We start from the raw sequence: 18,181 nt of genomic DNA on the forward strand, positions 1-18,181 counted from the left end.
GGGTTAAGGTGAGGGGGGGAAAGCTACTGAGAGTCCAGGCCTATATTCCATGGGGTTTTGAGGGTTAAGGCGTTTTTACCCAATCTTTGAGTTTGCTCACTACTAAATGCTATTTTCAGTTGTTTGAATTTTTTTAAAGGCCTTCCTTTATTTGATTACTCTTGATTCACATGTAGGAGAAACAAATTTACAGCACAGAAGCAGCAGCATCTTACTAAATGTTTCTCTGGTGACCTGACACAGTGATCCCAACTCCCTGACAACCAGGGAGTAACTCAGCCTCTGGAAGACTCTAGCTTCAATGCTTGGGGGCAATGGTCTCAATGCTGGGAAGGTTATTACTGGCAAACACCATCAGAAAGGTGGCTCTGCAAACTTGTTCCACCTGACTGGGTTATTAAAAAAATTTGTCATGAGGCAGCATTACAGAAGAAAGCCTTGTTTTGTCAGTGAAAATGTCTCACTCCAGGGCCTTTCCTCTCCATGGAGAAATGGACAGAGGCTGCCTCTGGTGTCCTAGGACCTGAATGGTGCATGTGAGCTGTCCTCTGCCAGTAGTTCAGGCTGATTTGAGATTGGCATCATCCCTCTCCTCCCCGATTCTGCTTTGCTAAGACCGCCTCCTTAGGGGGGGACCTGTGATGGTCCTCTTTCTAACCATTGCAGCTACTTATCCCTCCTTGGTGTCTTTGTGTAGAAATGTAGCTGGCCCAAGGGTAGGAACCTTTGTATCCATACTGATGGTTGAAGCTCTGACCAGAGTGTTCAAGCTCTAGATGTCACTTGGCATTTTACTGCACAACTTGGTGACTGGAAGGGAATTCAGAGACGGAGGAATCAGTGATTGGCCAGCTCTCTGATGGGAATCAGATGCCTTGGGTTCTCTTTCATATCTCTCCTAAAGATTCTCGGCTTTCCCCAGATGGGAGAAATCTTCTACACCTAAAGTGACCTAGAGAGACCTAGGGTGGGGTGGCTGAAAAAGAGAGTTTTGTGAAAAGGGAATAAGGTGAAGAAAGAGACAAGACAGGCTGGGGGGAGATCGGTAAGAAGTTGCAGTTCTTCCCTGGCAGCAGTCAGGGGTTTGTAGCATGATTGGGATGTGAAAAGCTAAAACATCAAGGAGGAGAAAAAGCAATTAAATATAAAAGGGCAGACCTGTCTCCCAGAGGAACACAAGCATCTGAATTGGGCAATCCCATGAGCAAGCCAGACCTACCCTGAAGACTGAACATGCCTGGCGTCCCAGCTTGAACCACAGAGGAATTTCAATTCAGTTTCTCCAGGATTTAGCAGCTGTTCAGACTAGGGGAAGGAGGGGATAGATTAGTAGGTGGAATATTTATCTCAGCCTAGAACTGAGCCTGAAAAGGACTGCTCCCTGTAGGCTGAGGGAAGTATCTGACAGTGTGAGGAGTTTTGGATAAAGTTCAGTTCACTGACCTTACCACATAAGTCTGTGAGATTCAGTCTTGCATTGAGCTAAATGTTGTGCTTGTTCTGATACTGTCTCTCTGCCTCTGTGCTGCTGTTAACCTATCTGATTGTAATTCATTCATTCAATTGTATTTATTGAGCACTTACTGTGTGCAGAGCACTGTACTAAGCGCTTGGGAAGTACAAGTTGGCAACATATAGAGACGGTCCCTACCCAACAATGGGCTCACAGTCTAGAAGGGTGTCAAGTCGTCAGAACAAATAGAATTAAAGCTAGATGCACATCATTAACAAAATAAATAGAATAGTAAATATGTACAAGTAAAATAAATAGAGTAATAAATCTGTACAAACATATATACAGGTGCTGTGGGGAGGGGAAAGAAGTAGAGCAGGGTGGATGGGGAGGAGGAGAGGAAAAAGGGGGTTCAGTCTGGGAAGGCCACTTGGAGGAGATGAGCTCTCAGTAGGGCTTTGAAGTGATGAAGAGAGCTAACTTGGCGGATGTGTGGAGGGAGGGCATTCCAGGCCAGAGGGAGGACGTGGGCCGGGGGTTGATGGTGGGACAGGTGAGAACGAGGTACAATGGGGAGGTTAGTGGCAGAGGAGCGGAGGGTGCGGGCTGGGCTGTAGAAGGAGAGAAGGGAGGTGAGGTAGGAGGGGGCGAGGTGATGGAGAGCCTTGAAGCCGAGAGTGAGGAGTGTTTGCTTGATGCGTAGGTTGACAGGCAGCCACTGGAGATTTTTGAGGAGGGGAGTAACATGCCCAGAGCGTTTCTGCACAAAGATAATCTGGGCAGCAGCGTGAGGTATAGACTGAAGTGGGGGGAGACAGGAGGATGGGAGATCAGAGAGGAGGCTGATGCAGTAATCCAGTCGGGATAGGATGAGAGATTGAACCAGCAAGGTAGTGGTTTGGATGGAGAGGAAAGGGCGGATCTTGGTGATGTTATGGAGGTAAGACTGGCGGGTTTTGGTGACAGATTGGATGTGAGGGGTGAACAAGAGAGTGGAGTAGAGGATGACACCAAGGTTGCGGGCTTATGAGACAGGAAGGATGGTAGTGCCATCTACAGTGATGGGAAAGTCAGGGAGAGGGCAAGGTATGGGAGAGAAGATAAGGAGTTCAGTCTTTCTGGAGTTCAGGAATTGAAAATCCTCAGTGGCTCTTGCCAGAGTGCTGGCCCTCTTTGGGATCCAGGGCCCCGCTGAGGTGGTGAGGAAAAGTCAGTGAGGAGAGCCTTTAGACTGAGAGCCCCATCTGAGACAGGGACTGTATCTGAGCTGATTATCTTATATCCACCCCAGAGCTTAGTATAGTGCTTGGCACATAGTAAGTGCTCAACCACTACTCTTATTCTTTTTCTTGTTGTTGTTGTTGTTGTTGTTGAAGAGAAAAGTCAGTATCCCTGACAGCCACTCCTAAGGTTATTGAATTTTACTGTTCCTCACCCTTGGTTGATCTCAAACAAATTCAGTTTGCTTTGGTCTCCTAAGGGTCTGATCATTTTGGAGCCATACAGAGCCTGGACCCTTTCTTCCTAAGAACTGTCTGACAGGCCCACTTCCCTGACCCTAGGATTTTGCATGAGTGCATGGTTTGGAGGCATGTGTCTCTCCGGGGGCCATCACGCTCATTTATTTATTTAGCTAGTACAAGTTAAGTGATGTCTAGAACATGCTGACCTTGGTGGGAATGGGTGGGGAATAGAATTTACACATCCCAGATGGCATTGCTTGAAGGAGTATCTAGCTGGGAGGATTGATGTTCCTGCTGAGATATAAACAACTTATCATGCCTTTGGTTAGCATATTCCCTCTGCAGATGTTTGTGCCAGCTTGGTGTTTGCAGGTGAGGAACTCTTTGATGCTAGGATGGGAGCACCCTCCCAGCCCCCTGGAGCAACGTGGCTTAGTGGAAAGAGTATGGGCTTGGGAGTCAGAGGATGTGGGTTCTAATCTTGCCTCCACCACTTGCCTGCTGTGTGACCTTGAGCAAGCCACTTAATTTGTCTGTGCCTGTTACCTCATCTGTAAAATGGGGATTAAGACTGTGAGCCCCATGTGGGACAACTTGATTACCTTGTATCTACCCCAGCACTTAGAACGGTGCTTGGCACATAATAAGCGTTTAACAAATACCATAATTATTATTATTAATAATAATAATAATTATTATTATTAAATAAGTCACACAGTGGGTGAAGAAATAGCTACTGCCCTCTCACTTTGCCAGGAAGTGGCTTTACAGATCTCGAGCTTCTCGAGTGAGATCTGGAACCCCAGGAGTCCCCAGACTGTCCCCTGATTTTGTTCCCCATAGGATTGCATACAGAGAAAGAAGTCATGGCTGCTTGGTCCACCAGCCTGCAGAATGGTCTTTTCTCCACTCTCAGCTCCTAGATGTTTTCCCATACCACTCCCCAAAAAGTTCCCTAATATCTGGCTCTCTAATCTGGTGGTCTGCAGCGGTTCTTATTTCCCATTTCTCATCAGAGATGGTACCATAGGCCAAGACTCAAAAGCATAGGCCATCCACTTGACCTCGAGGTGGGAGAGCAGTGAGCAGTTCCCCCATAGGATTTCTTCCTCTAGTACCTGATAACAGATGAGGGTGCTGCTCCCTGTGTGAGCCCGAGGTCATTGGAGAAGGACAGAAAGACAATTCCAAGTGTGTTAAAGCAAAACTCTTCAATGTTTCTTTTAAGAATGCCATTCACAGCTTGTACCTCCGGAGGCTTAGCAGACTGAAATGACAGTAGGGCAGAGCAAACTTCTAGAGAATATATCCCCTTTATTTTTAAAAAAGATCTAACCAATATCTACAGCAAAGCAGCTTAAGCAAACTAATGATTTTAATTCTTCCAAGGGTGAAGCAAACCATGTAGAGGAGTTGGCCCAAGAACCACCCAGTGCTTTGATTTTTTTTAAATTTTATTTAATTTTACTTTTTTAATGGCTTATAGAACCAGAGACCTATTCTGAAGCTGAATGCCTATAGGGGAGAATTCTAGGAAAGTGGATTGGGGCAGCCAGGAACCCCACAATTATGTGGGAGGGGCGGCAGCCAATTCTGTTCCTCAAACCTCACCCTCCCTCTCCCACCTCCAGGAAGTAGATCCCAGTGTGCTCCTGTCCCAGTACAAATTAAGCACTGGTACTATCTGGTGCTTAAATTGCTGCAATTGTCTCCTTGCTCATCTCCCAGCCTCTCACAGGGAAAGTAAAATTCCTAATCCTAGGCTTCAAGACTCCATACCAGCCTCCATTATCTCTTTTCCCACTTCAAACCTGCTCAGGCAGGCTGTTCTTGATCAGCCAACCTGCTCACTCTCCTTCACATTTGTCCCCTGCCACCCAGCCACTCCTCATGCTGTTTCTCCAGCCAGGAAAGCTGTTGCACCTCCCCTTCTCCAAAGAGCTACTAAGAGCCCATGATCTCCTTGATTCTTCCTGAGTCTTAGTATCCCAGACTTTCTAGCTCCTAGTACTCCCAAATTTACCTTTAAATTATGGATAAGGTGTGTATTTCTGTCCTTGCACCTAAAAAAAATCCCATTTACAATCCATTTCCTATTTTTTGTTAATGTCGTATCCTCCATTAGCTTGTGACGCTCTTGAGAGAGGAGACAGTGTCTTGTTATTTCCAGTGCTGTGTCCTGGCACAATATTACTGGGTGAAGGAATGATGGTGAATGAATAACGCCAATCTGCAGTCAGTTTAGATTTCTGTATCTGAGTGTCTAAGTTCATCTGGCTGTCAGTCAAATGACTAACTGTTGGGTGCCCTGAGCCCAACGTGCAGCTGGCCTACAGACAGTAATTAATGAGCATGACAATTTATTGCTCTATCAAGACCATGGGCTCTGCTAAGAGTATGATGTAGAAGTGTCCCTTTGTGGCTCAGTAGATGGAAACCCCACCCCTTCTGGGGTCTAAATATTTATGTTGGACTGGAAAGAAGGAGGCTTAGTGGAGTAGGAATCATCAGCTACCTCTAAGCAAACTAGCTCATTGCTTATTCACAAGCGAACTGTCAGGCCACAGGTAGAACCATCCTAGGCTGCACTCTGTAAATTGAAACATATGCCTTTCCTGAGGTGGTGGTTTAGTTTCGTTTGAGAGGAAGCAGAAATCAGGCTTCAGGATAGTCACAGCACTGAACTAAGCATCTCCCTTCCCTCCTTCCCCCTACCTACAGACCTCCTATTTTTGCTCTTCCATATGTAAGACCAGATCTTGAGCCTTGATTTCCCTGTCCTCTGGGGAAGGTCAGAATCTGGGTTTTCCGGCTGGCATGCCTAATTGTATAACCCCATGATTCCTACAGGGCCGCTTGACTCTTCACTTGGGCTGTTTGGCTCTATTGCCATTTAAGTGCGTAGGTGTGTCCGTAAATTGATTTCATAAATCGATTTACGTTACTTGGAGAGAAGTAGAATGAGGGGCCCAAAGCCAGGGAATCGTGGAGAAGCGTGTGACCTGTCATTTCAGTAAGGTTAGAATTCAGTTACTGAAATCAGGTGAAACTGAGAATAGCATCAATCAGTAGTATTTGAGTGCCTCCTGTGTCCAGAACATTGTCCTAAGTGCCTGAGAGAGTACAGTAGAATTAGTAGCCATGATCCCTGCCCTGAAGCAACATACTGTTAAGAGGGGCAGACACTAAAGTAAATTACAGAGAGGAGGTAGTAGTAATAGCATAAAGATATGTACTATGGGATAGGTGATGCAAAAGTGCTCCAGTGGAAGTTAAGGGGGACATATGGTGGGGAGATAAGACGTGAATTGGAGAAGGCCTCCTAGAGGAGAGAAAATTTTAGAAGGGCTTAGAGGATGGGAAGAACAATGGTCTGCCAGATGTGGAGAGAAGGAGTTCCAGGCTCCTTCAAGGTGACCAAGAGGTCAGTGGCAAGTGACACCAGAGCAAGGCACCATGAGTAGGTCACCTTGAGAGGAACAAAGATGTGTGATCTGGGGTGGTATGGGAGAACAGGATACGTAGAGGGGAGAGAGCTGATTGTTTTAAAGCCAATGGTCAGAAGTTCTTGCTTGATGCAGGCAGGGAAGTTTTTGAGAAGTGAAGAAATGTAGACAGAAATACATTTTAGGAAAATGACCCAGCAGCTGAGAGGATGAAGGCAGGGCAGAATGTGAAGAGGCTGATGCGGTGGTTGAGATGGGATGTGACAAGTGCTCAGACCGGCATGGTAGTAGTTTGGATGGAGGGGAAGGGTTGAATTCTGGAGGTGTTGTGGAGGAAAAACCAGAACCAATAGGACTTGGTAACAGACAGAGTGGGAGTTGAAAAAGAGGGACGATTAAATGCCAAGGTTATGGACTCAAGAGATGGGAAGGATGGCGGTGGTGGTGATCGGAAAGTTAGATGGCAGAGAGGATTTGGGAGGGAAGATGAGTTCAGTTTTGGACATGCTGAACTTGAGCTGCTGGGAGGACATTCCTTAGTTCAGTTTTAGTGCTTTTATTGCCAAAGCACTTTGACATTATTTAGGTTAATTTTTTCCTCACAACACCACTGTGAGGTCAGAGGAGAGACGTGGGGGAGAGGAGGGAGAAACAGGGGCTTGAGAAAGTTAAATGACTTACCCTAGGTCACACTTCAGTCAGGTGGCAGAGTTGAGACTTGAACCCATGTCCTCCAACATGCAGACTGTCTGTTCTCTTTCCATTACATCACATTGCCTCCTCTACAATCTATGTGGAAATAGGAGATTGTAGAGAAGGAGAGAGGAAGGGATCTAATAACACAGGAAACTTCCTTAGGTGGTTTGATTTAGATCTTCTGTTCTTGACTCTGGCCACTCCTGCAGTGTGTTTGATTAGTATTGCTGTCATCACAGGATTGTAACTTTGTCTGTGATGGTTTGAGCTACTTAATGGTCCTTCAGGGACACTGCTTCCTATCTAGGAAAATGAAATGTTTGAAGATGATAAAATTCTCTGAATCATAAAATATTTTTGATCAACAAAGCAAAGCCATGGATCCCTCAGTCTCCAGTCCTGAATATGGTGCTAAGAAGCTACTTCAGAGGGTTCTTTTGCTGTTTAAGATGAACAGGGGAAATAATGAAACAAAGCCATAAATGGAGTTTTCATCTTATCTCCCTTTTCTTTCAGACTACCCTAATGGCATCCGACTCACATCTGCTGTTCCAGGAGCAGATATCAAAGTGTTAATAAATTTCAATGCCCCCAACCCCCAGGACAGAAAGAAATTCACCGATGATTTGAGGGAATCTATTGCTGAAGTTCAGGAGATGGAAAAGCACAGAATAGAGTGTAAGTACAAAGGTACATACCTCAATAAATCAATCAATCAATGCTATCTATTGGGATCTTACTGTGTGCAGAGCACTATATTAAGCACTTGGGAGAGTACAATGCAACAGAATCAATCTACGTGGTCTATACCTGCCATTAATAGTAAGCATTAGCTAGATCCCCTGGCCAGACAGGGAGGAGAGTCCAGCACAATAGTAACACCTTGTGCTCTCATCACGCCTTTGTTCCCCCACCGGAATTCATGGCATCGTACTCATTTGTCAGCTTAGCAACATTCCTAGGATTTCTCAATCCATTTGAAAAATAGGTGCCTAGAGTGAGCACGCAACCAGTGTGTAACAGAGCTGGGAGGTTTTCAGAATCCCATAGCTGTGTCCTACCCACTAGCCTCCCCCACCCTCCCTTCTGGAGGGGACTGCACTGCCCCCCTCTGATTCTCTGGAAGTTCCATCCTGCCCTGCAGCTGTTGCCTAACTGGACAGAGGATTGTTCTAAATCTATAAAATCCACCCCTCCCCTCCCCTCCTCCCACCATCCTGTTGCCCTTGTGTCCTCCAGGAAGTAGAATATCTCTCCCTCAGTCAGTTCAGGCATTCAGGTGGCTTTTATGCTTGGATTCCCCAAGTGAGAAATTCTGAAACATTTAGTGGTTCTGTCTGTTCCAGCGGAACTCGAGAAACAGAAGGGTGTGGTCCGGCCCAGCATGTCCCAGTGCTCCAGTCTTAAGAAGGAGCCTGGCAACGGGACACTGAACCGGGCCTGCCTGGATGACAGCTACGCCACTGGGGAAGGGCTGAAGAGGAGTGCTCTCAGCAGCTCTCTCCGAGACCTTTCTGAAGCGGGTAAGAGTCATGCTTAATCCTGCCTTCCTAGCCCAATGCATGCAAAACCCTGAGAAATCCAGCTGGTTTGTGCATGCATTGTGCTCATGGAAAAACTGCAACCCAGGAAGCGTGTGGGTGTGCTCTATGCATTTTTTTTTAAAAAGTTGTCTTTTGGCTTTCCTCTTTCGACTTCAAATTAAGCAGCACCAAACAGATACAGCTTCTGTTTGCACTTTGAAAGGAAAATGAATACCGAACCCAATTGTAAGACTAGTGATGAAAAATGGTTCTAGGAATAACCCAGCTTGCCCTCTTTTCTTTCTTCTAGTCTTTTTATTTCTTTTTATTTTAAACTTTTTTTAAATGGACCAATAGGGAGGAGAGGGCCAGATCCCTGTGCTTCCTCTGTACTTTGTGTTTTAAGCATTACCCTCATATTACACTGATGAATGAAATTGTATGAAGCCAAACTAAATTCCCACAGCTTTGTATCCCCCAAGGTGATGGATGCATCCCTTTTTGTGGGGACTCCCGGCTTTTGGCCAGAGTTGCCTTCGGCAAAGGACTCTTGCCTGAAGGACAGGGAAATCCTTTATTACTACTGTTATGGCTGAGATTCAGACTCCGCCAAATTAAACAGGTGGTGTTTGGCTTAAAGAAATCTGTACTTCTAAGTGGAAAGAGTGGTTGGCATGTCCCTCTTCTTGTTTCTGCATTTGTTTGCTACCAACCATTAGTCTACAGAAAGTGATAGAATCCCCAGGTCCTCCCGCCTTTATCGGATAAAGGTGTAATCCATGCCCAGGATGTGGAGTATGCAATTTCCATTCAGGCTAATGGTGATTGTCCCTTCCCAGGTTGCAAACTCTCTTTCCTGAGCAATAGGAGCCAGAGAGGGAGGGGAAAGTAAAGAACCAAACAATGCTAGCTGCCTGTGATGCCTAATTCTACCTTTGTGTAACTGCTGTGCCATTAGTGTAGCTGTAATTTTGAAATAACTGTATATTTTGTCTACCTTTAATAGCTAGCTTTAGATGTCTTCTCCCTGAACTACCAGAGTGGAGGTTCTAACTCTGCTACCGTATAAAGCATGTTAGGGAACTGAGCGCCTAGGAGTATAGTATAGACTGGTTTGTTTTCACTTTTGGCTTAGTCCACCATTCCCTTAAAGCCCCACCTACTTCACTATCAGAGAGCTACTCCACAAATCCTCAAATATCCACAATTATTCTTCAGTACAAGATTTGAGAGAGAGCTCTGTCGACACTACTTTATTTTCGGAGCTCTTCTTAAGATGACCTTCTGTCCCCCGAGTGGCAACAAAATGGTGTCGCCTGCCTATGGACTAATGGACATGAGCCCGGATTTAACCCTGTTCATCCCATAGAATTTGCCATTCCAGTCTTTCCTACATTGCCATGTACCTGAGCTCAGTTAAAGGGTCATGTGCCATCAGCCAGACAAATTCTTCTTGATCATGATGCCATTCCATATATCCGCAGCACATGCCTCACTCCTGGCATGCTCATTTCCAAAGGTGTTTTATTTTTCATAGAAAACAAAAATCCATGAAACATGAGGAGTTTAATCAATGGATTTGGTAAACCGACCTAAACTTAATTTTAATGCTCTTCACTCCTTGATGATTATGGAGCTTCTGTTTGGTGTTGTGCAGTGTGATTAACTTGACAAACTCCCCTTCCTGTTCCTGGGCATTATCATTATGGGTTCTGGTTTGTGGGGTTTTGCTCCAGCAGTTGCTCAAAGAGATAGTGTGGACTTAGAGACCAAGACCAACCCTCTCTCTCCACTGACTTGCTAGTGTGAGTGTGGACAGGTCTCTTATATTGTTGTGCTTCTAGTCCCGGGGTCAGAACGATGTAGCTTGGGACCCCTAAAGAGTAGCCACAGTGGAGGAAGGAGAGTGGGCTGTTGGAAGACATTCGCACTTCCACTCTTTCTCTGGATGACTAAATCATTGGGTTCAGAATCCGAGTGTATAATATGAACCTAGAAGTATGACTGGGGTCTTTCTATGTGCCTGGAGTCTAAAGTCAGTGGCTTGATTGTGGGGGGGTAGGGGGGGCAGTGTGTGTGTGTGTCTGTCCCTACCAGCTGCACCAACATAATTCCATCCCTGTCTGCTCCCCTTTTGATCACTCTTTTCCTAAAGTGCGGACCTCTGAACTAAACCAGCGTGAAAACAGTACAATGAAGGAGAAAGTCTTCTCCTCCCTCTGCTCCTATTCCTGGACTTTAGCCCACTGACTGTGACTTGCTGAAGGCCAACAAGTAGTGGAACATCTTCCCTAGGCCCTGCCAAAACCTCTGGGGTCAGAGAGGTTTATTCGGTGGGGGCACAAGTCCCATTTCATTTAGGTCATTGGGGGGAAAATTGGGTCACAGCCTTATACCATATTCTGTATTGGTGTGGTCACAGGCCAAGAATTCTAATTTGTTCTTTCCAAGGAGGTGGGATAAAGAATGCCCCAACTATAAATGGTAAATAAGTATGTGTCACATTTCAAATCAAGAACCCCTAGGAGCCAGATACTATCAACTCTTAGGTATTACTGTAGACTTGTTAGCAGATAGCAAGATGTATGCAATAAGCTCTAAGTGTGGATTTGTAATTGATATGGGGAGCAAGGGAGTCAGGGATTTGAAGCTTGTTATCTGGACATAACAGGAAGGAGGAGTCTATCTGCCTGAGAAGATCCTGACCTTGTAGGTAACTCTAGAATCATGGGGTTTTTGAGACTTTTACACTTTGGATCAGGGAAGAATCTGGCTCTAATAAAGGCAATGCAACAATGTAAACAGTGACTGGGCAATTCTCCAGATGCCATTTACTAGGTAGATCATCCACACTGTGGACACTTGTAATGGATTGCTACCAAATCTAGTCTGATAAGGACTAACCCAAAGATCAAAAATCTGCCTGTACTTCCTGCAAAGCCATGTTCTAGTTCCTGGTCCTGACAGATGCTTATAAGAATCTCTGTGGTGCCATATAGTTCAAGTTAATAAATATACTTCATTACTGGTGAAATGCTGAGTGAATAGATTCAATACAACATAAATCCACTTATCATGGCACCTCTAAAGAGTAAAGAAGGTCCCATGAAGCATAGAGAACCTGCCAAAGGGAGAAAATGGAGACTTTGCTCCAGATTTTGAAGCAACTGTCCTCACAGTCAAAGCTGTGAAGACTGAAAACCACCAGACCTTGAAGATATACTTGTTGAAATTTTCAAGAAGGGCTAGGTATATTGGACAGCAGCATAACCTAGTGGAAAAAGCATGGGCCTGGGATTTGGAGAATCTGGGTTCTAATCCCAGTTCTGCCCCTTGCTTGCTGTGTGACCTTGGACAAGTCACTTAACTTCTCTGTTTCAGTTTTCTCAACTGTAAAATGGGGATTCCATACCTATTCTCCCTCTTGCTTAGGTTGTGAGTCCCAGGTGGGATAGGGACTCTGGCCAGATTAACTTGATTCTACTGTACCACTTAGAACAGTGCATGGCATACAGTAAGTTCTAAACAAAATACCATAATTATTATCAGTTGTTAATAACAAATTCCTGCCCAAGCTTTTGTTCCCCATGCTGAAGGTTTTTGAACATGTAACTATCATGCCATCATACTGTTCTCCATTAATGGCATTATTGAGTTGTAAGCAGCGTGGCTCAGTGGAAAGAGCCTGGGCTTTGGAGTCAGAGGTCATGGGTTCGAATCCCAGCTCTGCCACATGTCTGCTGTGTGACCTTGGGCAAGTCACTTAACTTCTCTGAGCCTCAGTTACCTCATCTGTAAAAAATGAGGATTAAGACTGTGAGCCCCATGTGGGAAAACTTGATCCCATTGTATCCCCCCAGCGCTTAGAACAGTGCTTTGCACATAGTAAGCGCTTAACAAATGCCATCATTATTATTATTACTACCCAGGAAGCATTCTGTTCATTGACCAAATTTGAGCCTTCTTTGTATTCAGAGAACTTAAGTAGGAACTCTGGGGTGTGCTAAAGGAAAAAGACCATTGCGGTGATACATTAATAGGTAGATCAGAGAAGCCAGTTCAGAAACCCAGCCGATGAACAAGCCTCCTCTCCACCTGCTGCCCATGCCCACTGATTAGTAAGTCTCTTCCTGGTCCATGTCCGCCTACCCACCTCAAAGACAAGAAATTGGACTGCCTGGTTAACCTCAGCTTGTCCTTCACTACACTGACTGTTGGAGTAGGACATCAACATGACTTCCATCTCTACAAAGTCTTGAAGATAGTGGTCATGTCTCTTTTTCTGTCTTTGAAACCTAGACCTCTCAGGCATCACAAGCAACTTCTTGAACTGTTTCACCAATGAGCCAAACTTAGCATTAGAGTGATAGGATCACTAGCATCCATGCTGATAGGACCCATCAGCATAGAAACAGCATACCTAGCACCACACATCTAAAGGGACTCAGTCTCTATACATCATTGCTGGCAAAAACCTCAACCAAGTCCTTGTGGACAGGCTACTTGGCAACTTAACTGCCGTCATCCGTTGGGTGAAAGGGAAGATCACAAAGACTTTTGGACTTTAGAAGCAGCTATACCCACAAATCAGTGGCTGGTATTCAATGTGGAAGGGACTAATGGTCCCAACCAGTCTTTTCACTACCCTGCTAGCAGCATAACATTTTTGAATGCACAGTACAGTGAAGAGAAGGAAAGTGTCTGGTTATGTTTGTGCTTATTCAGTAACTACTGAATTATCCTTCCCAAAAAGAACACCAGCAACTGCAGTCTGTTATTTGCAATCAACTGTGAGCTCAATGTGGGACAGGGACTGTGTTCAAACTGCTTATCTTGTATATGCTTAGAACAGCATATGACACATTGTAAGTGCTTAGCAAGTACCATTATTACCATCATCATTATTATTATTGGAACCAGAAAAGAAGGCAAGAAAGGGAAGTTAATTGTTAAATACCATTTTATCAAAAAAAAATCCTTCAGCCTCAGAGGAGGAAGGTATGTTGAGGAACAAACATATCCTGCCATAACCTGGATTGAGGAACAGAACTATCAAGTTTCCTTCATTATGACTAGAGATGATCAGCCAGAACCCTCCAGTTCTCTAAACCTACTACAACAATCATAATTCAGGAAAAGGAATGTTCCATTCTGGTGTCTTCTGAAACATAGCAACAGCACAATTTGGCCAAAAAATGGATTCTGGGGCCTCTCTTCTCTTCTCGGGTCTCTTCTGGTTCTAAGAGGCCAGATTCACTTTTCTTTCTGTAGGGATTGACCCAAGGGTGTGGCTGGTTGTTTTTATTACTTCTGATTCTCCCTCTGAAAGAATCAGTGGGGATACAGGGTGAGGATGTTGGCCTTCCTTTCCTGCTTCGGTTCTCTGTCCTTCAGACAGTGCAGGGAGGGCCCAGGTGGTTTCTCTGCTTCTGATGGTTCGGTGGATTCTCAGGACTTCCTGTCTCTCTTGCACAATAGGGAGAGGAGTTAAGGAGACGAGAGACTTTCCAGCGTCTAAATAGTTCAGAAAAAAGCTCTAGATGTTCATTTTTGTACCCGAAAAGAGACCGTCCTTCCCTGCCAGCTGGAAAAGGGGTAGCTGTGCCCTCATTTCCCCTCTGAATTCAGCATGGAAACTAGCAGAGGGTCTGAGGAAGCTGACCCATACCTTTTTCCTTGCTCTTTAGTCAACAGATTTCACCCTCTCCCCCGCACCCCACCTCCAGTCGAGATTCCTGGGCAGAGGAGGCCATTTCAGTTCGCCTGAGAAATGGCAATTTCAGGATGTCTCACTGAGAGTCCTGAATGCCTCCAACTAACTTGCTTGGATTTGGCAAGGTGGGGCTAAACAACAACAACAAAAAGGAATGCAGTATTCTTGAATGGATCGTGGCTGCAGATCGAATGCCGTTAGAGTGCTGGAAATGAAAGTGGAGGACGAGGCTGGGATTAAAGACACTCCATGCAAGATTATGGTTTTAGGGACTCCCCACTCAGCTGGAAAAAGATATAATGAAAGCCTTTCCAGGCCCAAATAGTGTTGCCAAGGCAGTCTTCCCCTCCAAGGGTTGATGCTCGAAGTTTGGGGCTGTGACCTCTGAGCAAGGGGAGGGTAAAACAGGTCTCCTGTCCTGTCATGCACTGGCTGTGCTCTCTCTGGTGGCAGGTGGGTGGAGGAGGCAGAGGAAGTGGTTATGCTCAGCATTCTTGCCCTGGAGGGAGAGTTGCCACAAAGAATAAAGGAAATTCTAGGGAAGGGGAACAGAGAGAGGAGGACCCTTGGGATTTAGGAAATCCTGGCAGATTCCCTGTGTGGTGTGGGGGTGGGGAGAAAATTAGGGAGGAGGGTGCTGGTCTTTGATAGACTTTCCCAACATGAACGGCAGAATGGATTTCTGTGCCTCTTGCTCACATCCCCATGATGTCCACCCAGCCTGCCAGATTTTCATCCATTTAAAAACCCCTCTCGAGTGACAAGCCAGCTTAGGCTCTGACCCTGCCTCTGAGATGACACTGCACAACTCAACAAACAACATGGAGCCATAATGTCAAGGTGACGCTTTCAAGTTTTGGAAATAATTTTTTTAAATTAAGTTTAGTTTCCTTTTAACCATCAAAAAAACAAAGGTACTATGAAATCCACTGAGGTTCAGTATTTTTGCAGGAGTTAATTGTTGATTGATTTTTAAATAAACTTTCTACCCCTTGCCTCACTCCTCTCCAGCCCTCTAACCAGGGCAACCTGGATTGGTATCTGCTCTCCTTTGCCTATCCTGGAGGAAAGTACTTGCACCCAATGTTTTTTGGTGTTTTTTTACTTTTTAAAATTTTTTTTTTAAAAAGCATTGCTTTGCTTTCCTTTTGAGAAGCTTCACAGGGTGATAGCCTAGTGGTGTTGAGCATAATGACTTCTCCTCAGCCCTCCCCTCCGCTCCCAACCTCCCAACAGTCTTTAGGTGGACTGGAATATGGAAGGCGGTGCTGAAAGCCAGGGTGGCTTTTGGTTTTTGGCTTTTTTTTTATTTTGATTTTTTTTGGCACTCGGATGGACATAATGCTTCCCTGTTGAAACTCCTCCCCAACGCAGAGTCACAAAGATCTTAGTCTGAGTGACCTCCAGCTCAAAGCATCCACCTTAGCTGAGCTTGTTGCGTGTGCTGTGTAGCTCGGGGCCCTCTAGTTGCAGTTAGAGGTGCTCCAGTTGTAGATCAGGTTGAGAGAAAGGATATTGATCAGCCAGGTCGTGTCTCCAGTCTCTAACCTATGGTATTGCATGTCCTGGGCAGGGAAGCGTGGGCGTCGCAGCAGTGCAGGATCGCTAGACAGCAATATGGAAGTAAGTAGGAAGCAACTGATGTCTAGCTGGATGTGATGATGTGCATTTTCCAACCTTTATTTTGCTCCTCCTCCTCTTCCTCTGATACACACACACACACACACACACACACACACACACACATCTATAACCTGCCTGCCTCAGATCAAATGCATGCCTAGGCTACTCACTCTGTAATTTTATGAAGCTTAAAGAAACACCACCACTTAATGGCTTGTTTTAGATGAAACACCGGGTTGTTTTGTTTCTGTCTTTTTGGTTTCAGCTAACCTTTGTTCCCTCTGTTTCTGCAAGCATGGTTAAACGAACATATGTCCTGTTGCCGCCATTTCAGTCTGGTCCTGGTTTCCAGGCCTTTGTTGCTGCGGCACACTCACCCACCGTTCTTGCTGTTTTGACATTTTAGCTGAACTATTGACCTCCATGCTCAGCCATTTGCCTTGCTTACTTTCTAGTTAAATTGCTCAATGTCTGCAGTCATGACACCATGGAATTTCATAGCCAGGACATGGGAGGAGAAAATGAATAAGATAGATGAATTCAATGTGGATTTCATGAGATTTCATTCATCTTCAAGCCATTTAAATATACTGTTCATGTCTTAACTTCAGCTTGCAGTTTTTTTTATTTTCTTTTTTTGATTTGCCGTAGGTAGATTGCAGTTTAAAATCTAGATACATTCCTCCCTTCCTTTCTCTTTTCCTCCCCCTGCCACCACCCACACCCCCTCAAGCACAGGTTTTCCTCTGCCCCATAATTGTCTTTAAAACCCCAAAGATTAAATAGACAATTAAAGGCTAAACAGCAGGAAAAGTCGGGGCAGTAGGTCAGAAGAAAAGTGCAAAAGGCATCTACCATTAGGGCTTGTGTAGGAATTGGTTTCCAGTTTATCATCCAAGGAAAACTGGAAGGGGCTTGGCCCTTTTTAGCTGGACTCTGGAATCATGAACTCACTAATAGCAGAGAGAGGGTTCTTTTGAAATCCTAGTAGTCAATTCAAGTTTTGTTGTGTTCATTTTAATATTACATCTGGAGCAGAAAGTAATTTCATGGCTTGGGGTTTTTTTGTTTAAATGGGTGACAAATTCACAAGCTTTAAAAAAAAAGTTGAGGAGTGTGTTTCCTGTTTCAGCCGTTTATCCGAACTTTAATTGAAAAGTTGCTGAGGAAACATCATGAGGGGACTGTCAGGTCTTTAAGGGTGACTCACTCTCCAAGTCCTAACTGGGCTGCCAGTGTCCCCACTGTAGCTTGAGAAAAGCAGTAGGTCAAGGCTGTTCTTGCCCGAACCTTCCCATAGCCAGGCAGCTAAGCTGAAGTTTGATGGTTGGTTTGTGAAGTTTTACAATGCTTTTGTTGCCGTGATACTTGAAGATCTTTTAATGTTGATTTCTATGAATTTCCTTTTTAGGGGTCCATCATTAGCAGTCCTCACATGCGCCGAAGAGCCACATCAACCCGAGAGTGTCCATCTCGCCCTCACCAGACTATGCCTAATTCTTCTTCCCTCTTAGGCTCCTTATTCGGTAGTAAAAGGGGAAAGCCACCTCCCCAGGGCCACGTGCTCTCCGGCCCACCACAGCCTCTTCCTCACCCTCCAGTGATTGCCCATCAGCAGCATTCCCCACACCCCTCCTCCGGGCATCACACCAGCTCGGCTGAGGGGCAGACCCAGGCCCAGGTGCACACCCACCACTCCCAGTACTGTCACATGCAGCAGAACCCACCCCCATACCACCACCACCACCATTATCACCCACCACAGCACCCCCAGCACCCCCATCAGTACCACCACATCCCCCATGGGAGCCACCCCTCACACACCCCCTATGTGCCACATTCCCACACCCCACATGCCCATCCTCCACTGCCCACCTCCCACTCTGGGCACCCTGCCCACTCTGGGCATGGGACGCATCACCACGGGCAGCAAGCTGCTCCTCCTACCAGCACCAAGCCCAAACACAGTGGCATCAGCACCATTGTTTAGAGGGGGCCATCTTGGCAACTGTAGTTTCAAACACACGTTGCCCAGAGGCATACTGGTAGGCAGGCAGCGGCAGACAAGTCCCAGGGTGGAACTATATAAATTTTTTTTCTTTATTTCTGAGCCCATGAAATCAGGCAGTGTAATTGACTTCCATGAGTTCACAGAGTTGGTGATTGATGAAGCAAAGCCCTTCCCAAATAGCACTGTCATCCTGGGATTTCCTCACTTCCACTTGCAGAAAGGCTGGGTTTTGGCTAGTCAATTTTATCATTGG

At 45.5% G+C, this 18,181-nt stretch overlaps 1 protein-coding gene across 6 annotated transcripts in view; it reads left to right on the forward strand.

The window, feature by feature from the left end:
• The window catches only part of IQSEC1 (IQ motif and Sec7 domain ArfGEF 1), a 310,479-nt gene extending 292,572 nt beyond the window's left edge, over positions 1 to 17,907 (forward strand). For all 6 annotated transcript variants that reach the window (XM_038772890.1, XM_038772895.1, XM_038772894.1 and 3 more), the window contains 4 exons: positions 7,575 to 7,736; positions 8,405 to 8,581; positions 15,868 to 15,917; positions 17,329 to 17,907. In XM_038772890.1, coding sequence (XP_038628818.1) covers positions 7,575 to 7,736; positions 8,405 to 8,581; positions 15,868 to 15,917; positions 17,329 to 17,907 — 968 coding nt within the window. The remainder of the gene's footprint in view (positions 1 to 7,574; positions 7,737 to 8,404; positions 8,582 to 15,867; positions 15,918 to 17,328) is intronic.
• The last annotated feature ends 274 nt before the right edge of the window (positions 17,908 to 18,181 follow it).

This window comes from Tachyglossus aculeatus, chromosome X1 (assembly GCF_015852505.1).
Source record: "Tachyglossus aculeatus isolate mTacAcu1 chromosome X1, mTacAcu1.pri, whole genome shotgun sequence".
Lineage (NCBI taxonomy): Eukaryota > Metazoa > Chordata > Mammalia > Monotremata > Tachyglossidae > Tachyglossus > Tachyglossus aculeatus.